The following is an 18,445-nucleotide window of genomic DNA, read 5'->3' on the forward strand; positions in this document are numbered from 1 at the left end:
AAAATAGAAATGGAAAAGGATAGGCCTGATCTATGAATCAAGGTTCTGAGCTGGGACAAGGCCACTTTTGATGACTGACCTGCTGTGCTTTTCCAGCACCACTCTAATCTAGACTCTGGTTTCCAGCATCTGCAGTCCTTGTTTTTACCTAGGATCCTTCAAATGTTGATTGGGAGAGGTAAAGGGATTTCTGGCAAGTAGGAGGCTTTCAAACATGATAATGAGAGTTCAGGCACAGCAAGCTCCTGTTAGTGTGAAGGACAAGGCTGGCAGGAGTAGGGATACTGGATGACTAGATATTAATGCTCTGGTCACAAAAAAGAAGCAAAAATACGTCAGGTATAGACAGCTGGGATTAAGTGAATTCCTTCAGGAGTACATAGATATAGGAGTATAGTTAAGAGGGAAAATCAGGAGGGCAAAAACAGGACATGAGATAGCTTAGGCAGAGACATTCTACAAGTACGTTAAGGATGAAAGAGTAACTAGGAACAGAATAGGGCGCCTTAAAGATCAGCGAGACGATCTATATGTGGAACTACCCTTACAGATATTTCACGTTAGTATTTACTGTGGAGAAAGACATGGAAGCTAAAGTATTCAGAAAATAAATTGTGATGTCTTGAAAAAAGAGTCCACATTACAGAAGAGGTGGTGCTGGTGGTCTTAAAACGCATAAAGGTAGTTAAATCCCAGAACCTGATCAGTGGTGTCCCACGACATTGTAGGAAGCTAGGAAAGAAATTGCAGGGTCCCTATTGGAGATATTTGTATCATTGACAGTAATGGTTGAGGTGCCAGAAGACTGGAGGGTGGCTAATGTTGTGCTAATATTTAAGAAAGACTGCAATGAAAAGCCAGGGAAGTACAGACTGGTGAGCCTAATGTCAGTGGTGAATAAGTTATTTGAAGGGATTCTGAGAGACAGGATCTACATTTGGAAAGGCAAGGACTGATTAGGGATAGCCCACGTGGCTTTGTGCGTGGGAAAGTGTGTCTCATAAACTTGCCTTTTTTACTTGAAGAAGGAAGAATGGTAGATTTGGTCTACATGGAAGTCATAGAGGCAAACACAATTTCGACATTTAAAAGACATATGGACGGGGGATCCAAGATGGCGGCGACCCAGCAAGTCTGAGTCTACAGTGCTCCTCCCAAGACTTGAGTAAAGTGGGTCACCCACCCCCACCACACTCACCAAATCATTTATAATAACTGTTTAATTTAATTAGTTGTTTAATATTAAACTTAAACAATCTAATCATTGACTAAAAATGACTAAAGGGAAGGGAGCCCGCAGCTCTCAACAAGCAGGAACCCCTCCCCCACCCTCTCCAGCTGCAGCTGAGGTGTCCACAGCCGCCCCGGGGGACTTACCTATGGTGACAAGCCTTGTAGAAATTATCCCCAAACTGGACGCGAAGATCGACGCTTTCATTGAAGAATCCCGAAGTCGATGGGACTCACTCTCAGCCGCGCTGCAGAAGCACGACCGAGACATTAAGGAGATCGAGCGCCGAGTCAGAGGGGCGGAGTTAAAGGCCGCGACCTCCGAAAGTACAGCTCAATCGGCCGTGGATCAGGTCCGGACTCTCGAACAGCGAGTCCGGACCTTAGAAAATCACACTGACGACTTCGATAATCGAGGTCGTCGAATAAATATTCGTTTGCTGGGCCGTCCCGAACGGGAAGAGGAAGGCCAGCTTACAGCATTCCTCGAGAAGTGGCTGCCACAGCTTTTAAATCTGGAAGCTGGATCAGGCCAGGTAAGGGTAGAATGGGCCTACCGGGTCGCAATACGTGGGCCCGGTCCTGCTCCGGCTGCAGAGCTACAAGGAGAGGCAGATACTCCTAGAAGCCTCTAGAAATCTCGGAAAAGGCCCCCAAGCTATGATCTATAAAGGATCCAAGATCATGTTATTCCAGGACTTTTCCCCAGCTCTGGTCCGAAAGAGGAAGGCATTCGACGAGGCAAAGCAGCGTTTAAGGGACCTAAATATTCAGTACTCCTTATGCTACCCAGCGACGTTACGCTTTAACCATGAAGGATCCGTGTATAACTTTGGATCACCAGAAAAGGCTAAGGAATTCTTGGACTCTCTTAGATCAACTGTAAGACATAATGGATGTTGGTTTGCCTTTCCCCCCGCTTTGGTTTATATCCCCCCCTTTTTTTTCTCTTTGTACCTTACTGTTTAATATTATTTTGGGGGGTGGGGAGAGGGATTTGATTTTCTCCCCCCCCCCCCTTGGGGTTGTTTTCTTTTATTATTTTATGTATATATGTGGGTTGTAGGTATATATGTGTGTGTTTATGTGTGTATATATATATATAAAAGCTGGGGGGGTTGGTTAATGTTGGTGGGGGGAGGTGGTTACCTTATTCAATTTTACCTCTGTCTTTTCTTACAGTGTGGAAACAGGCCCTTCGGCCCAACAAGTCCACACCGCCCCGCCGAAGCGCAACCCACCCATACCCCTACATTTACCCCTTACCTAATACTACGGGCAACTTAGCATGGCCAATTTACCTGACCTGCACATCTTTGGACTGTGGGAGGAAACCGGAGCACCCGGAGGAAACCCACGCAGACACGGGGAGAACGTGCAAACTCCACACAGTCAGTCGCCTGAGGCGGGAATTGAACCCGGGTCTCTGGCGCTGTGAGGCAGCAGTGCTAACCACTGTGCCACCGTGCCGCCCACAAATCTGGAATCATAGACGGACCCTCATTAAGCTGAAGAAGCTACAGCTTCCACAGACAAGGGGAGGATTGGACTTCCCAGGCTTTAGGAAATATCAGTTAAGTTCCCTCTTAAGTTACATAGCTGATTGATTGTGGATCAGACAAGACCCAATCTGGTTGGACATCGAGGAAAATCATTACAGATTATTGTAAAAACCCTATAATACTAAACACAATTAAGACTTGGAATATGATGTGGCAAAATGAGGGCAACTCACACAAAACATCCCCCTATGCACTGATAGTGGGAGCATGGGGATTCCAACCGGGGTTTACAGATGCCACTTTTAAACTCTGGAGCTCCAGGGTTATCTCATGTTTAGGGGATCTATTTAAAGATGGGGTCCTGATGTCTTTTGAACAGCTGCGTCAGAAATTTGGATTACCTAATGGAGACTTCTTTCGATACTTCCAAATTCGAGATTACATACAGAAGAAGACTACGTTATTAGATAGTCTTTATAAATCAGATAGAGAATGTAGTGTCCTAGACCAGTGGGGGTATCTTCCGTCAGTACTATTTATCATTTACTACATGATGAAGTATCGTGACATATGGATAATCTGCTTAAAACATGGGATTAGGATTTGGGACTAGAAATCTCTATAGAAACGTGGAATGATATTTGGGAAAACGCTAGAAGAATTACTATCTGTAACAGAACCCAGGCTATCCAGCTGAAGATACTTCATAGGGCCCATATAGCACCGGTTCGACTGGCAAAATTTAAGGCAGGAGCATCTCCAATGTGTCCCAAATGCAAAATAGAGGTGGGCACTCTTGCACATTGCCTCTGGACCTGTCATAAGATCCGTAGATATTGGACTAAAGTAGCAAGTACCCTGACAGAAATTTTAGGAACGGAAATTAAAGTGGACCCTGTATCTCTCCTTTTGGGCTTTTCGAACTTTCCCTCCCTGGACATGTACGGGAAGAGACTATTTTCTATTCTTTCTTTCTGTGCAAGGAAAAATATTTTGGTGAACTGGGTGGCTGAGGGCCCCCCTGGACTTTCAAATTGGCACAGATTAATTATGGAATGTATTCCCCTTGACTTCCTTACAAATATGGTGCACCGAAAGACCGAATTATTTTATAAAATATGGCAGCCCTTCTTGAATTACATAAATACAGATATCTCGGCTATCCTAACAAGGGCTTTTATTTAATTGAGATTACAAACGGGGCTGGTCCGGGGCCCCTTAGGAGAGGAATCCCGCACGAATACGGGTTTATTACATCTGATGTTAACACATTCTGAGCATGTAAGAGACTTAAATATACACTCTGGTTAGTTGTAGGTTAGATTAGTAGATAGTTGAGTTTTGTTTTTTTTTCTTTTGCGGTTTTTTTTTATTCTTTTGTTAAGTTTTGGCTATTGTATATTTGATTTAATTGTATGTCAATGTTTATATTTGAGAGTTTTGTTTATTTTTGTAAACTTGTAAAAATGTTAAATTTCTAATAAAAATATCTATTAAAAAAAAAGACATATGGACAGATACATGGATAAGAAAAGTTTAAGAGGGATATAGACTAAATGCAGGCTAATGGGACTAGTTCAGTTTAGGAAACCTGGTCAGCATGGAAGTTGGGTGCAAGTATCTGTTTCCGTGCTGTATGACTCTATGACTAAGGGTGGAAATTGCCAATTTTTGTGACCATATCTTTTTATTTCTTTTTGGAACATGCACTGAAAATTTGAAATAAAGGGTCACTGCTTTACAATGGAGAGAAAGCATAAGGAGTTATTTTCAGCTTTGGCAAAATAAAGGAATCTAACTGCTGCATATGCAACAATGTTGGTTTAGGAAACACTCTGCCAGGACAACACAGTATCTTGTGGGTGTGTTCAACATAACTCTGTCCAGAGACAGTCTTTTGATTAGCTTTTCAGTTGTGGATTCATCAGAGTGCAGCACAGCAACTAGCCTTTGATTGGTCAGGTTGCAATTTAACAAAGACTGTCTAATAGGTCTGAAGCAAAGAAACTTCAGGAAGGTAGCTGTATCAATCTCTCTTTCCTTTCACTGTAAAGTCAATGTTTCTCAGTTCCCTTGCTCTGAAAAACTGCTTTCTGCAAGTGTCAAAAGTCATGATGTGGAGGTGCCAGTGTAGGACTGGGGTGGACAAGGTCAGAAGTCAGATGACACCAGGTTATAGTCCAACAGATTTATTTGAAATCACAAGCTTTTGGAGCATTGCCCCATTGTCAAGTGAAGTGACTTCAGGTAACATCACCTGACGAAGGGGCAACGCTCCAAAAGTTTGATATTTCAAATAAACCTGTTGGACTATACCTGGTGTCATCTGATGACTGTCAAAACAGCAGAGAAAAGAAACACATTTGGAAACGTGGAAGAAATAATTCTAAAATACAAAAGAACAAGAAGGACCATGAATCTAACCAAGCAATCAGTGAACTACAGTTAACTTGGTTGTGCAGGGAACAAAAGGATTAGGGAGGGATGTAAAAGAGGTGCTATTAGGCAGAAAATGTGGAGCATAAATTGGGAACAGATATTCTTAGGGAAATGCATGACAGAAATGTGGAGGCTGTTTAGGGAGCACTTGGTGTGAGTGCTGGATGAGTTTGCCCCACTGAGACAAGGAAGGAATGGTAGGGTGAAGGAACTTTAGTTGACAAGAGATGTGGAACATCTAGTCAAGAGGAAGAACAAAGCTTAGTTAAGAAGGAGCAAGGATCAGACAAACCTCTAGAAGGTTACAAAGTGGCCAGGAAGGAACTGAAGAATGGATTTAGGAGAGCTAGAAGGGGGCATGAAAAAGCTTTAGCAGAATAGGATTAAGGAAAACCCCAAGGTGTTCTACACTTGTGAGGAACAAGAGGACGGCCAGCGTGAGGGTAGAGCCGATCAGGGATAATGGAGGAAACGTATGCTTGGAGTTGGAGGATGTAGGGGAGGTTCTTAATGAATACCTTGCTTCAGCATTCACTACTGAGAGGGACCTTGTCATTTGTGAGGACAGCTGAAACAGGCTGATATACTCGAACAGGTTGATGTTAAGAAACAGAATGTGCTGGAAAGTATTCAGCCTGGAGCTCAGTGACCATGATGTTCCGCAAGAATCTGTGATTTTTACAAATAACTTGGATGAGGAAGTGGAAGGATGAGTTAATAAGTTGGCCGAGTTGTGGATGGTGTGGAGGGCTGTTGTCGGTTGCAACAGGACATTGACAGGATGCAGAGCTAGGCTGAGAAGTGGCAGGAGGAGTTCAACCTGGAAAATGTGCGGAGTTATTCATTACGGAAGGTTGAATTTGTGTGCAGATTATAGGGTTAAATGCAGATTCTTGGCAGTGTGGAGGAACAGAGTGATCTTGAGGTCCATGTCCATAGATCCCTCAAAATTGTCATCCAAATTGAAAGGGTTGTGAAGGCAGCATAAGGTGTGCTGGCTTTCATTAGCTGGGGGATTGAGTTTAAGGGCAGTGAGGTTATGCTGCAGCTCTATAAAACCCTGGTTAGACAACACTTGGAATATTGTGTTCAGTTCTGGTTGCTTTATTATAGGAAGGATGTGGAAGCTTTAGAAAGGGTGCAGAGGAGATTTACCAGGATGTTGTATGAAGATAGGTTGAGAGAGCTCAGGCTTTTCTCACTGGAGCAAAGAAGGATGAGAGGTGACTTGATAAAGAACTGTGTTACTCTGATTATTTTTCTTCTCTGCATTCACGAGATTTTTATCCTTTGATTGTGTGTGTGTGTATGTGTGTGTGTGTGTATGTGTGTGTGTATGTGTGTGTGTGTATGTGTGTGTGTGTGTGTGTGTGTATGTATGTGTATGTGTGTGTGTGTGTATGTGTGTGTGTGTGTATGTGTGTGTGTATGTGTATGTGTATGTGTGTGTGTATATGTATGTGTGTGTATGTGTGTGTATGTGTGTGTGTGTGTGTGTATGCGTGTGTGTGTGTATGTGTGTGTATGTGTGCGCGCGTGTGCGCACGCACGCGCGTGCATGTGCATATTTCCTGAGCAAGCTGAATCAGGTGACTCAGCTGAGCCTTACATCAATGTTAGGGAATTTACTGGAGATTATTTTTAGGGAAGGCCTTTAACAAGGTGTCATACAGGAGGCTATTAACTAAAAACCCATGGTGTTAGAAGCAAGGTACTGCCATGGTTAGAGGACTGGATGACTGGCAGAAGGCAGAGAGTGGGGACAAAGAGGTCTTTTTCAGGATGGCAGCTGGTAACTAGTGGTGTTCTGCAGGAGTGTTAGGGCCACAACGAGGAGATGTAGGTTTAAGACAAAAGAGGTAAGTTTAAACAAGATGTAAGAGACAAGTGTTTTTTTTTAATACAGGGGGTGAGTAAGTGCTAAGAATGTGCTGCCAGAGGGTGGTGGCAACATTTAAGAGGCACCTTGACAGATAGGGATTGTGTAATGGCAAATGGATTTCAGTTCAGAAAGGTATCATGTGTTGGCACAATCTTGGTGGGATATCCACATGGATGCCCTCGGTGAGATGGATACAAAATTGACTTGTTCATAGAAGACATTGTGCAGTTATGGAGCTGTATTTTTCTAACTGGAGGTCTGTGACCACTGGTGTTCCACAAGGATCAGTGCTGGGATCTCTGTGGTTTGTCATGCTTGCAAGTCTTGTTGTGGCTGTATAAATCTTTAGTAAGGCCACATTTGGAGTATTGTGAGCAGTTCTGGTTGCCATATTATAGAAAGGATGTGGAGGCTTTTGTGCAAAAGAGGTTTACTAGGATGTTGCCTGAATTAGCTATAAGGAAAGGTTGGGCAAACTTGAAAGGAAAACAGAAATTGCTGGAAAAGCTCAGCAAGTCTGGCGGTATCCGTGAAAAGAAATCAGAGTAAATGTTTTGGGTCCGATAACCATTCCTCAGAACACCTCAGTTGTGAGGAAGGGTCATCAAAAAAATTGATTTTTCTTCGTAGATGCTGCCAGACCTGCTGAGTATTTCCAGCAATATGTTTTTGCTTCAGATTTACAGCATCTGCAGTTCTTTCAGTTTTTATTAGTCGAACTTGGAATGTTTTCGCTGGAACTAAGGGATGACCCGAGAGAAGTATAAAAATCACAGGCAGCATGGATAGGTTGGATAATCAGAGTCAGAGTCATTTTCCAGCATGAAAATGTCAAATACTCAAGGGCATAGATTTAAGGTGAGAGGGAGAATGTTTAAAAAAAAAGTGTTAAAAAAAAAACTCACCTACCATACAATGTGGTAGATGCCTAGAATGCACTGCCAGGGGAGGTGGTAGAAGTAGATATGAAAGTATTGTAGAAAACTCAGGGCATGGTTAGGAACAATTACAGAAACATGGCTCAGGGATGGGCAGGATTGGCAGCTTAATGTTCCAGGATACAAATACTACAGGAATAGACAATAGGTGCAGGAGTAGGCCATTCTGCCCTTCGAGCCTGCACCACCATTCATTATGATCATGGCTGATCATCCTCAATCAGTATCCTGTTCCTGCCTTATCTCCATAATCCTTGATTCCACTATCCTTGAGAGCTTTATCCAACTCTCTTTTAAACGAATCCAGAGACTGGGCCTCCACTGCCTTCTGGGGCAGAGCATTCCATACACCCACCACTCTCTGGGTGAAGAAGTTTCTCCTCATCTGTCCTAAATGGCCTATCCCTTATTTTTAAGCTGTGTCCTCTGGTTCGGGACTCATCCATCAGGGGAAACATCCTTCCTGCCTCCAGAGTGTCCAATCCTTTCATAATCTTATACGTCTCAATCAGATCCCCTCTCAGTCTTCTAAACTCAAGGGTATTCAAGCCCAGTCGCTCCAATCTTTCAACATAAGATAGTCCAGGAATTGACCTCGTGAATCTACGCTGCACTTCCTCAATAGCCAGAATGTCTTTCCTCAAATTTGGAGACCAGAACTGCACACAATATTCCAGGTGCGGTCTCACCAGGGCCCTGTACAGCTGCAGAAGAACCTCTTCTGGATAGAAAGGGAGGCAAGAGAGGAGGGAGAGTGGCGTTTTTGATAAAGGATAGCATTACAGCTGTGCTGAGGGAGGACATTCCTGGAAATACATCCAGGGAAGTTATTTGGGTGGAAATAAGAAAGGGATGATCACCTTATTGGGATTGTATTATAGACCTCCTCATGAGAGGGAAATTGAGAAACAAATTTGTTAGGAAATCTTAGCTAACTGTAAGAATAATAGGGTGATTATGGTAGGGGATTTTAACTTTCCAAACATAGGCTGGGACTGCCATAATGTTAAGGGTTTAGATGGAGAGGAATTTGTTAAGTGTGTACAAGAAAATTTTCTGATTCAGTGTGTAGATGTACCTACTAGAGAAGGTGCAAAACTTGACCTACTCTTGGGAAATAAGGAAAGGCAGGTGACTGAGGTGTCATTGGGAGAGCACTTTGGGGCCAGCGACCGTAATTTTATTAGATTTAAAATAGTGATGAAAAAGGATAGACCAGATCTAAAAATTGAAGTTCTAAATTGGAGAAAGGCGAATTTTGACGGTATTAGGCAAGAACTTTCAAAAGTGTGTGTGTGTGTGGGGGGGGGGGGGGGGGGGGCGTGTGGGACTGGGGAGAAGGTAGCAAAGAATACAATAGGTGAATGGGGATGGGGAAGAAGGCGATAGGTCAGTGGGGAGGGTGGAACAGATAGGTGGGAAGGGAGATTGGCAGGTAGGACAGGTTATGAGGACAGTGCGGAGCTGGAAGGTTGGAACTAAGGTAAGGTGAGGGGAGGGAAATGAGGAAACTGGTGAAGTTGTAGATGTTTGCAGGTAAAGGTATGACTGGAAAATGGGAAGACTTCAGAAATGAGATAACGAGAATCCAGAGAAAGTATATTCCTGTTAGGGTGAAAGGAAAGGCTGGTAGGTATAGGGAATGCTGGATGACGAAAGAAATTGAGGGCTTGGTTAAGAAAACGAAGGAAGCATATGTCAGGTATAGACAGGATACATTGAGTGAATCCTTAGAAGAGTATAAAGGCAGTAAGAGTATACGTAAGAGGGAAATCAGGAGGGCAAAAAAGGGGACATGAGATAGCTTTCGCAAATAGAATTAAGGAGAATCCAAAAAGTTTTTATAAATATATTAAGGACAAAAGGGTAACTAGGGAGAGAATAGGGCCCCTCAAAGATCAGCAAGGCAGTCTTTGTGTGGAGCCGCAGAAAATGGGGAGATACTAAATGAATATTTTGCATCAATATTCACTAATGTGGTTATGTTCGCCGAGCTGGGAATTTGTGTTGCAGACGTTTCGTCCCCTGTCTAGGTGACATCCTCAGTGCTTGGGAGCCTCCTGTGAAGCGCTTCTGTGATCTTTCCTCCGGCATTTGTTGTGGTTTGAATCTGCCGCTTCCAGTTGTCCGTTCCAGCTGTCCGCTGCAGTGGTTGGTATATTGGGTCCAGGTCAATGTGCTTATTAATTGAATCTGTGGATGAGTGCCATGCCTCTAGGAATTCCCTGGCTGTTCTCAGTTTGGCTTGTCCTATAATAGTAGTGTTGTCCCAGTTGAATTCATGTTGCTTGTCATCTGTGTGTGTGGCTACTAAGGATAGCTGATCGGCATGGACGGGTTGGACCGAAGGATCTGTTTCCAATCTGTACATCTCTAATGACTCTATGACACATGAACACACAGGAAATAGAGGGATATGGACGATGTACAGCCAGATAGGCTTAGTTTAGAATGGCATTATAGTTGACACAAACATTGTGGGGTGATGGGAATGTGCCTAAGCTATACTTTATGTTCTAGAAAAATAAACACAATTTCTCTAATTTTTCCTTAGTCCTGGTATCATTTTAGCAATCTCCTTTGCACTCTCTGTAGAGGCTTAACATCTTTCCTTAAGTAAGGTGCCCAGAACGCAACACAATACTCTAAACATGGTCTGACCAATGATTTGTAGAGGTGTGGCATCACTTCCTATTATACTCGATACCTCTATTTATAAAGCCAAGGATCCCATAATGCTTCTTAACAACAATTTCAACTTGCGTGGCCATTTTCAGAGAATTATGCACATGAACCCAGAAGTCCCTCTGCTCCTATGCTCCCCTTAAAGTTGTACCATTGAGCCTGTATTGTCTCTCCATGTTTCTTCTGTCCATATGCACTGCCTCACTTTTTTTTTAAAAACATTGAAATTGCCAGGTGTCTGCTCATTTGGCCAATTTGTAAACATTTTTCTGTAGTTGTTTAACATCATCCTCACAATTCACTCTTCTCCTTAACTTAGTATCATCCATAAATTTAGACATTTTGCCCTCAACAATCATCTCCAAAGCATTTATATAAAGAAAAAAAAAGGTTCTGTCAGTGAATTTAGCCCAATTAATCAGAGATTACAACACAAAGAGACTTGACCCCACTGACACCATCACTGGCAATCAACAAGGCTGTTCAGAAGCCTTCTTCCCCAAACAGAGAATACAATGGAGTTTTATAACCTTACAACAAAGTGAGAGTTATGAAACAATGGTGTGAGTTGTACAGCAAAGAGAAATAAAGTTCATTCATTGAAAAGATTCTAGTGCCCGAAGTCTGACAATGAGATTCATAAGATTCAGAAATTCTGATCCTTGGCTGCAGTAGATGTTAGTGGCTGTCATATCAAATGTACCATGTCAAATGCTTTCTGATGGTCTGAATATACAACAGCCACAGCACTATCCTCATCCTCTACCTGTGTCATTTCGTCAAAGAACTCAACTAATCTTGTCAGACATGGCCTGCCCTTAACAAAGCAATGTTGATTGCCTAGTATTAACTTATTTTTCTCTAAGTGTATATTTGTCTTAGTTGAAACTTTATTGCTGGAACAGCACAGCAGGTCAGGCAGCATCCAGGGAACAGGAGATTCGACGTTTCGGGCACAGGCCCTTCTTCAGGAATGAGCAGAGAGTGTTCAGCAGGAGAAGATAAAAGGTAGGGAGGAGGGACTTGGAGGAGGGGCGTTGGAAATGTGATAGGTGGAAAGAGTCAAGGTGAGGGTGATAGGTCGGAGTAGGATGGAGGCGGAGAGGTCAAGAAGAAGACTGCAGGTCAGGAAGGCGGTGCCGGGCTGGAGGGATCCGGCTGAGACAAGGTGGGGGGAGGGGGGATGAAGAAACTGGTGAAGTCCAAGTTCATCCCCTGCGGTTGGAGGGTTCCCAGTCGGAAGATAAGACGCTCCTCCTCCGACCGTCGGGTTGTTGTGGTTTGGCGGTGGATGAGTCCAATGACCTGCATATCCTCGGTGGAGTGGGAGGGGGAGTTGAAATGCTGTGCTACAGGTTGGTTGGGTTGGTTCGTCCGGGTGGCCCAGAGGTGCTCTCTGAATCGCTCCGCAAGTAGGCGGCCTGTCTCCCCAACATAGAGGAGGCCACACCGGCTGCAGCGGATGCAGTAGATGATGTGGGTGGAGGTGCAGGTGAATCTGTGGTGGATATGGAAGTTTCCTTTGGGGCCTTGGAGAGAAGTGAGGGGGGAGGTGTGGGCGCAAGTGTTGCACCTCCTGCGGTTGCAAGGGAAGGTGCCGGGAGTGGAGGTTGGGTCGGTGGGGGGTGTGGATCTGACAAGGGAGTCGCGGAGGGAGTGGTCTCTACGGAAAGCTGATAGGGGAGGGGAGGGAAATATATCCTTGGTGCTGGGGTCTGTTTGGAGGTGGCGGAAGTGACGGCGGATGATGCGCTGTACATGGAGATTGGTGGGGTGGTAGGTGAGGACCAGTGGGGTTCTGTCCTGGTGGCGGTTGGAGGGGCGGGGCTCAAGGGCGGAGGAGCGGGAAGTGGAGGAGATGCGGTGGAGGGCACCGTCGACCACGTCGGGGGGGAAATTGCGGTCCTTGAAGAAGGAGGCCATCTGTGTTGTACGTATTTTGAACTGGTCCTCCTGGGAGCAGATGCGGCGGAGACGAAGGAATTGGGAGAATGGGATGGCGTTTTTACAGGGGGCAGGATGGGAGGAGGTGTAGTCCAGGTAGCTGTGGGAGTCGGTTGGTTTGTCTTATCCCATATTATAGCCTCCATCTGTTTTCCTACTATTGATAAAAACTAAAAGAACTGCCGATGCCGTAAACCGGAAACTTAAATTGCTGGAAAAGCTCAGTAGGTCTGTCCACACTGTAGAGAAATCAGAGTTAGTGTTTCAGGTTGAGTGACCCTTCGTCAGACCTGATGATAGCTCGGAAAATGTTGGTTTATATACATATAAAGTTAGTCAAAGATAGCAGGAAAGAACTCAGAAAAGGAATTAGGACAGCTAAACCAGGTCATGAAAAGTCCTTAGCAAACAGGATTACATAAAATCCCAAGGTGTTTATACATATATAAGCAGCAAGAGGGTAGCTAGGAAAAGGGTAGGTCCATACAAGAGAATTTATGCATGGAGTCTTAGGAAGTGGGTGAGGTCCATAAAGAATACTTGCATCGTGTTCACAAAGGATAAGGATGTGAAGAAAGACGAGTTTTGGGAAAGGTATGTTGATGTCCTAGGGCATGTCAATATGAAAAAGGAGGCATTAATGTAGACAAGATTCCAGGACCTGATTGAAGCAAGGGAGGAAATTGCTGGGGCCTTGTATGAAATATTTGTATCCTCTTTAGTCACAGGAGAGGTCCCAGAGCAGTAGAGAATAGCTAATGTTGCTCCTTTGTTTAAGAAGGGCAACTGGAATAATCTGGGAAATTATTGGAGAAGACTCTTATTGATAGAATTGACTCACATCTTGAAACATATAGACTTATTAGTGATAGGCAGTATGGATTTGTGCAGGAAGCTTGTGTCTCACAACTTGATTGAGCTTTTTGAGGAAGTGACGAAGATGATTGAAGAGGGAAGGACAATTGATGTTGTTTAAATGGACTTCAGCAAGGTTTTTGATAACAAAAAGTTATTGGATCCACAGTGAATCTGTAGGATGGATACAGAATCAGCTTAGTCATAGAAGATGGACAGTAGCAGTTGAAAGGTATGTTTCTGACTGGAGATGTTTCTCTGGCTAGTGATCCTCCGTAGGGATCAGTGCTGGGATACTATATATATGAAGAGAATTGCCAGACAATACAGCAGGATTTAGGTCGGGTGGAGATTTTGGCAGAGAAATGGCACAAAGTTAATCCGGACAAATTCGTGGTGATTATTTTGTAAATCTGATACAGACGGTAAGTATACAGCAAGTTACAGAATCCAGTTCATCATGCAAGCCAACCCTACATCCATTGACTCCATCTATATTCCTTGCTGCCTTGGAAGGCCATCTACATAATCAAAGAACCCTTCCTCCCCAATTAAAAGTCTCTTCCAACCTCTTCCATCAGGCAGAAGACACAAAGCTTAAACAGACATACAAACAGATTTAAGAACAGCTTCTTCTCTGTTATTAGACTTCTGAATGAACCCCTCAAATTTCAAATTTAATGTTGACCTCACTGTTTGTGCACTTTCTCTGCAGTTGTAACACTGTATTCCTTGCTCTGTTCTATTACCCTTATGCACTTTGTATGGTATGATCTGCCTGTATGGCACTCAAAACAAAATCTTTCACTGTACTTGGGTATATGTGACAACAATAAATCAAAATTTTAAAAAAATCCTTAGTAGCACCAATATACACAGGAATTAGGTGTACAGGTTCACAGTTCCCTGCAAGTAGCAACACAAGTGAAAACAAAATTTGGCCTGCTTGCTTGCATCAATAGAGTGTAAAGAATGGCAAGTCATATTGCAGCTGTATAGAACATTAATTAAGTCACATTTGGAATATTATGTACAGTACAGAAGGATGGAGAGGTTACAGAAATGGTTTACTAAGATGTTGCCTGGTTCAGAGATAATTAGCTACGAGGAGAGATTGGATGAACTTGGTTTGTTTTATTTGAATGTCAAAAGATGAGGGATGACCTGACAAATGTTTACAAAATTATGACAGGCATGGATAAAATGGATAATAGAAATCTTTTTTCTAGGATAGAAAAGTCAATTACTAGGGGACATGGATTTAAGCTAAAAGGTGTAAGTTTAAGAGAGATGTGCATGACAAGTTTTGTTTTAAACACAGTAGGTGGTAAGTGTCAAGAATGTGCTGCCAGAAGACGTGATAGAGGCGGTTACAATAGCAATGCTTAAGAAGTGTCTTGACAGATGTGACTAGTCAGGGATACAGGGTTAGGGACCATGTAGAGACAAAAGATTGTTTGTTTGGAAAGACGTGTCAGAATGGCGGAAGGATCTGTTCCTGTGCTGTATTGTTCATTGAATAAGCAGATCGTCACTGGTGTATATTAGATTCAATGTATACCATCTAAAAGACACAACTTTCCTTTGACAGAATCTTTCTAATCCACAACCCCTACTGCTATGAAGGACAACAGCAGTAGATGTGTGGGAACACCAGCTGTATATGTCCTTCCAGGATACAGACCATTCTGTCTTGGAACTATACTGTCATTCCTTCACTACTGCGGAGTCAAAATCCTGGAACTCTCTTCTTTACAATGCTGTGGTTGGCCTTATACCCCATGGACAGCAGTAGTTCATAAAGCAACTCACCACCACCTTCTCAAAGGCAGTTAAGAATGAAGCTGAATTCTGGCAGTGACCAAAACCTTTAAATGAAGAGTTAACAATTTCATTTGAGGCATGATACTTACTCAGCTGTCTGTAATCCTCCAACAGGAAGCTCCACTTTCTCGTTTTCATATCTGAGTAAAAAATAAATCTACATTTAGACTGGGCTCAAAAATAACTTTGGCTAAACTTCACACTGTCGCACAGGGACAGGATTGGCTGGTACAGGTTCCAGGATTTAAATGTTCTAGTAGGGTCAGAGGTGGGGGTAAAAGAGGGGGAGGTGTGGCATTGCTTGTCAAAGATAGTATTACAGTGGTGGAAAGGACGATGGATGAAGACTCGCCATCTGAGGTAGTTTGGGCTGAGGTTAGGAATAGGAAAGGCGAGGTCACCCTGTTAGGAGTTTTTTTTTTTACAGGCCTCCTAATAGTCCTAGAGACGTAAAAGAAAGGATTTCGAGGATGATTCAGGAGAAGAGTGAAAGTAATAGGGTGGTTGTTATGGGGGACTTTAACTTTCCTGATATTGATTGGGAAAGCTATAGCTCTAGTTCCTTAGATGGGTCGGTGTTTGTCCAATGTGTGCAGGAGGGTTTCCTGACACAATATGTAGACAGGCCAACAAGAGGTGAGGCCATACTGGATTTGGTTCTGGGTAACGAACCAGGCCAGGTGTTAGAATTGGAGGTAGGTGAGCACTTTGGGGACAGTGACCACAATTCGGTGACTTTTACTCTAGTGATGGAGAGGGATAAATGTGCACTGCAGGGCAAGCGTTATAGCTGGGGGCAGGGTAATTATGATGCGGTGAGGCATGACTTAGGATGCGTGGCTTGGAAAAGTAGGCTTCAAGGGAAGGGCGTAATTGATATGTGGAGCTTGTTCAAGGAGCAACTATTGAGTGTCCTTGATAAGTATGTACCTGTCAGGCAGGGAGGAGAGGGTCGTGTGAGGGAGCCGTGGTTTAATAAGGAATTGGAATCCCTTGTTAAATGGAAGAGGGCGGCCTATGTAAAGATGAGGCGTGAGGGTTCAATTGGGGCGATTGAGAGTTATAAGGTAGCCAGGAAGGACCTGAAGAGAGAGCTAAGAGCAGCAAGGAGGGGACATGAAAGGTCCTTAGTTGGTAGGATTAGGGAAAACCCTAAGGCTTTCTATAGGTATGTCAGGAATAAAAGAATGACTAGGGTAGGAATAGGTCCAGTCAAGGATAGTAGTGGGAAGTTGCGTGTGGAGGTGAAGAGATTGGGGAGACACTGAATGAATACTTTTCGTCAGTATTCACTCAGGAACAGGACATTGTTGCTGATGTGAATACTGAGTCACAATTAAGTAGAATGAATGGCTTTGAGGTATGTAGGGAAGAGGTGTTGGAAATTCTGGAAAGGGTGAAAATAGATAAGTCCCCTGGGCCTGATGGCATTTATCCTAGGATTCTCTGGGAAGCAAGGGAGGAGATTGCAGAGCCATTGGCCTTGATTTTTATGTCCTTGTTGTCTACAGGAGTAGTGCCAGAAGACTGGAGGCTGGCAAATGTGGTTCCCTTGTTCAAGAAAGGGAGTAGGGATAACCCTAGTAACTATAGGCCGGTGAGTCTCACTTCTGTTGTGGGCAAAGTCTTAGAGAGAATTGTAAGGGATAGGATTTATGAACATCTGGATAGGAATAAGGTGATTAAGGATAGTCAGCATGGTTTTATGAAGGGTAGGTCGTGCCTCACAAACCTTATTGAATTCTTTGAGAAGGTGACTAAGGAGGTGGACGAGGGGAAAGCAGTAGATGTGGTGTATATGGATTTTAGTAAGGCGTTTGATAAGGTTCCCCATGGTTGGCTACTTCAAAAAATACAGAGGTATGGCATTGAGGGTGAGTTGGAGGTTTGGATTAGGAATTGGCTGGCTGGAAGAAGACAGAGGGTAGTAGTTGATGTTAAAGGTTCATCTTGGAGTGCCGTCACTAGCGGTGTTCCGCAAGGATCTGTTTTGGGACCATTGCTGTTTGTCATTTTTATAAATGACCTGGAGGAGGGGCTAGAAGATTGGGTGAGCAAGTATGCGGATGATACGAAAGTCGGAGGAGTTGTTGACAGTGAGGAAGGATGTGGCAGGTTACAGCAGGATATAGATAAGCTACAGAACTGGGCAGAAAGGTGGCAAATGGAGTTCAATGTAGCTAAGTGTGAGGTGATTCACTTTGGGAAGAGTAACAAAAAGATGGGGTACTGGGCTAATGGTCGGATACTTGGTAGTGTGGATGAGCAGAGGGATCTTGGTGTCCATGTACACAGGTCTCTGAAAGTTGCCACCCAGGTAAATAGTGCGGTGAAGGCGGCATATGGCGTACTGGCTTTTATTGGTCGAGGAATTGAGTTCCGGAGTTCTGAGATCATGTTGCAGTTGTATAAGACTCTGGTGCGGCCGCATCTGGAGTATTGTTTGCAGTTTTGGTCACCATACTATAGGAAGGATGTGGAGACACTGGAACGGGTGCAGAGGAGGTTTACCAGGATGTTGCCTGGTATGGTAGGAAGATCGTATGAGGAAAGGCTGAGGCACTTGGGGCTGTTTTCATTGGAGAAAAGAAGGTTTAGGGGTGACTTTTTAGAGGTGTACAAGATGATTAGGGGTTTAGATAGGTTCTCATGGTCAACCCTTTTTCCACGTATGGAGTCAGCTATTACGAGGGGCATAGCTTTAAATTAAGGGGTGGTAGGTATAGGACAGATGTTAGGGGTAGGTTCTTTACTCAGCGAGTCGCGAGTTCATGGAATGCCCTGCCAGTAGCAGTGGTGAACTCTCCCTCTTTATGGGCATTTAAACGGGCATTGGATAGGCATATGGAGGATAGTGGGCTAGTGTAGGTTAGGTGGGCTTGGATTGGCGCAACATCGAGGGCCGAAGGGCCTGTACTGCGCTGTATTCTTCTATGTTCTATGACAACAGAATCCTGATAAATTTTAAAGGCAAAACAGAACTACTCTAAAGTGATGCCAAATAAAAGAGGATGTCCAGTGTGACTGGGGTAGTAAATATATTGCAGAATGAAGGGAACATTACTAAATCAGTATCTCGAGGCTTAAGGTAATGCGCTGGGTACACAGGTTCAAATCCCTACTGGTAGAATTTAAATTGTATTAAT

The 18,445-nt window shown here is 43.7% G+C and overlaps 1 protein-coding gene across 3 annotated transcripts in view; it reads right to left on the reverse strand.

The window, feature by feature from the left end:
• LOC122551868 (SNF2 related chromatin remodeling annealing helicase 1) overlaps positions 1-18,445 on the reverse strand; it is a 151,423-nt gene that overhangs the window by 96,508 nt on the left and 36,470 nt on the right. For all 3 annotated transcript variants that reach the window (XM_087989445.1, XM_043694414.2, XM_043694416.2), the window contains exon 5: positions 15,389-15,439. In XM_087989445.1, the coding sequence (XP_087845571.1) occupies positions 15,389-15,439 (51 nt within the window). The remainder of the gene's footprint in view (positions 1-15,388; positions 15,440-18,445) is intronic.

Source organism: Chiloscyllium plagiosum, unplaced genomic scaffold, assembly GCF_037043375.1.
Source record: "Chiloscyllium plagiosum isolate Xiang-an unplaced genomic scaffold, Cpla_swu_hap1 HiC_scaffold_7, whole genome shotgun sequence".
Lineage (NCBI taxonomy): Eukaryota > Metazoa > Chordata > Chondrichthyes > Orectolobiformes > Hemiscylliidae > Chiloscyllium > Chiloscyllium plagiosum.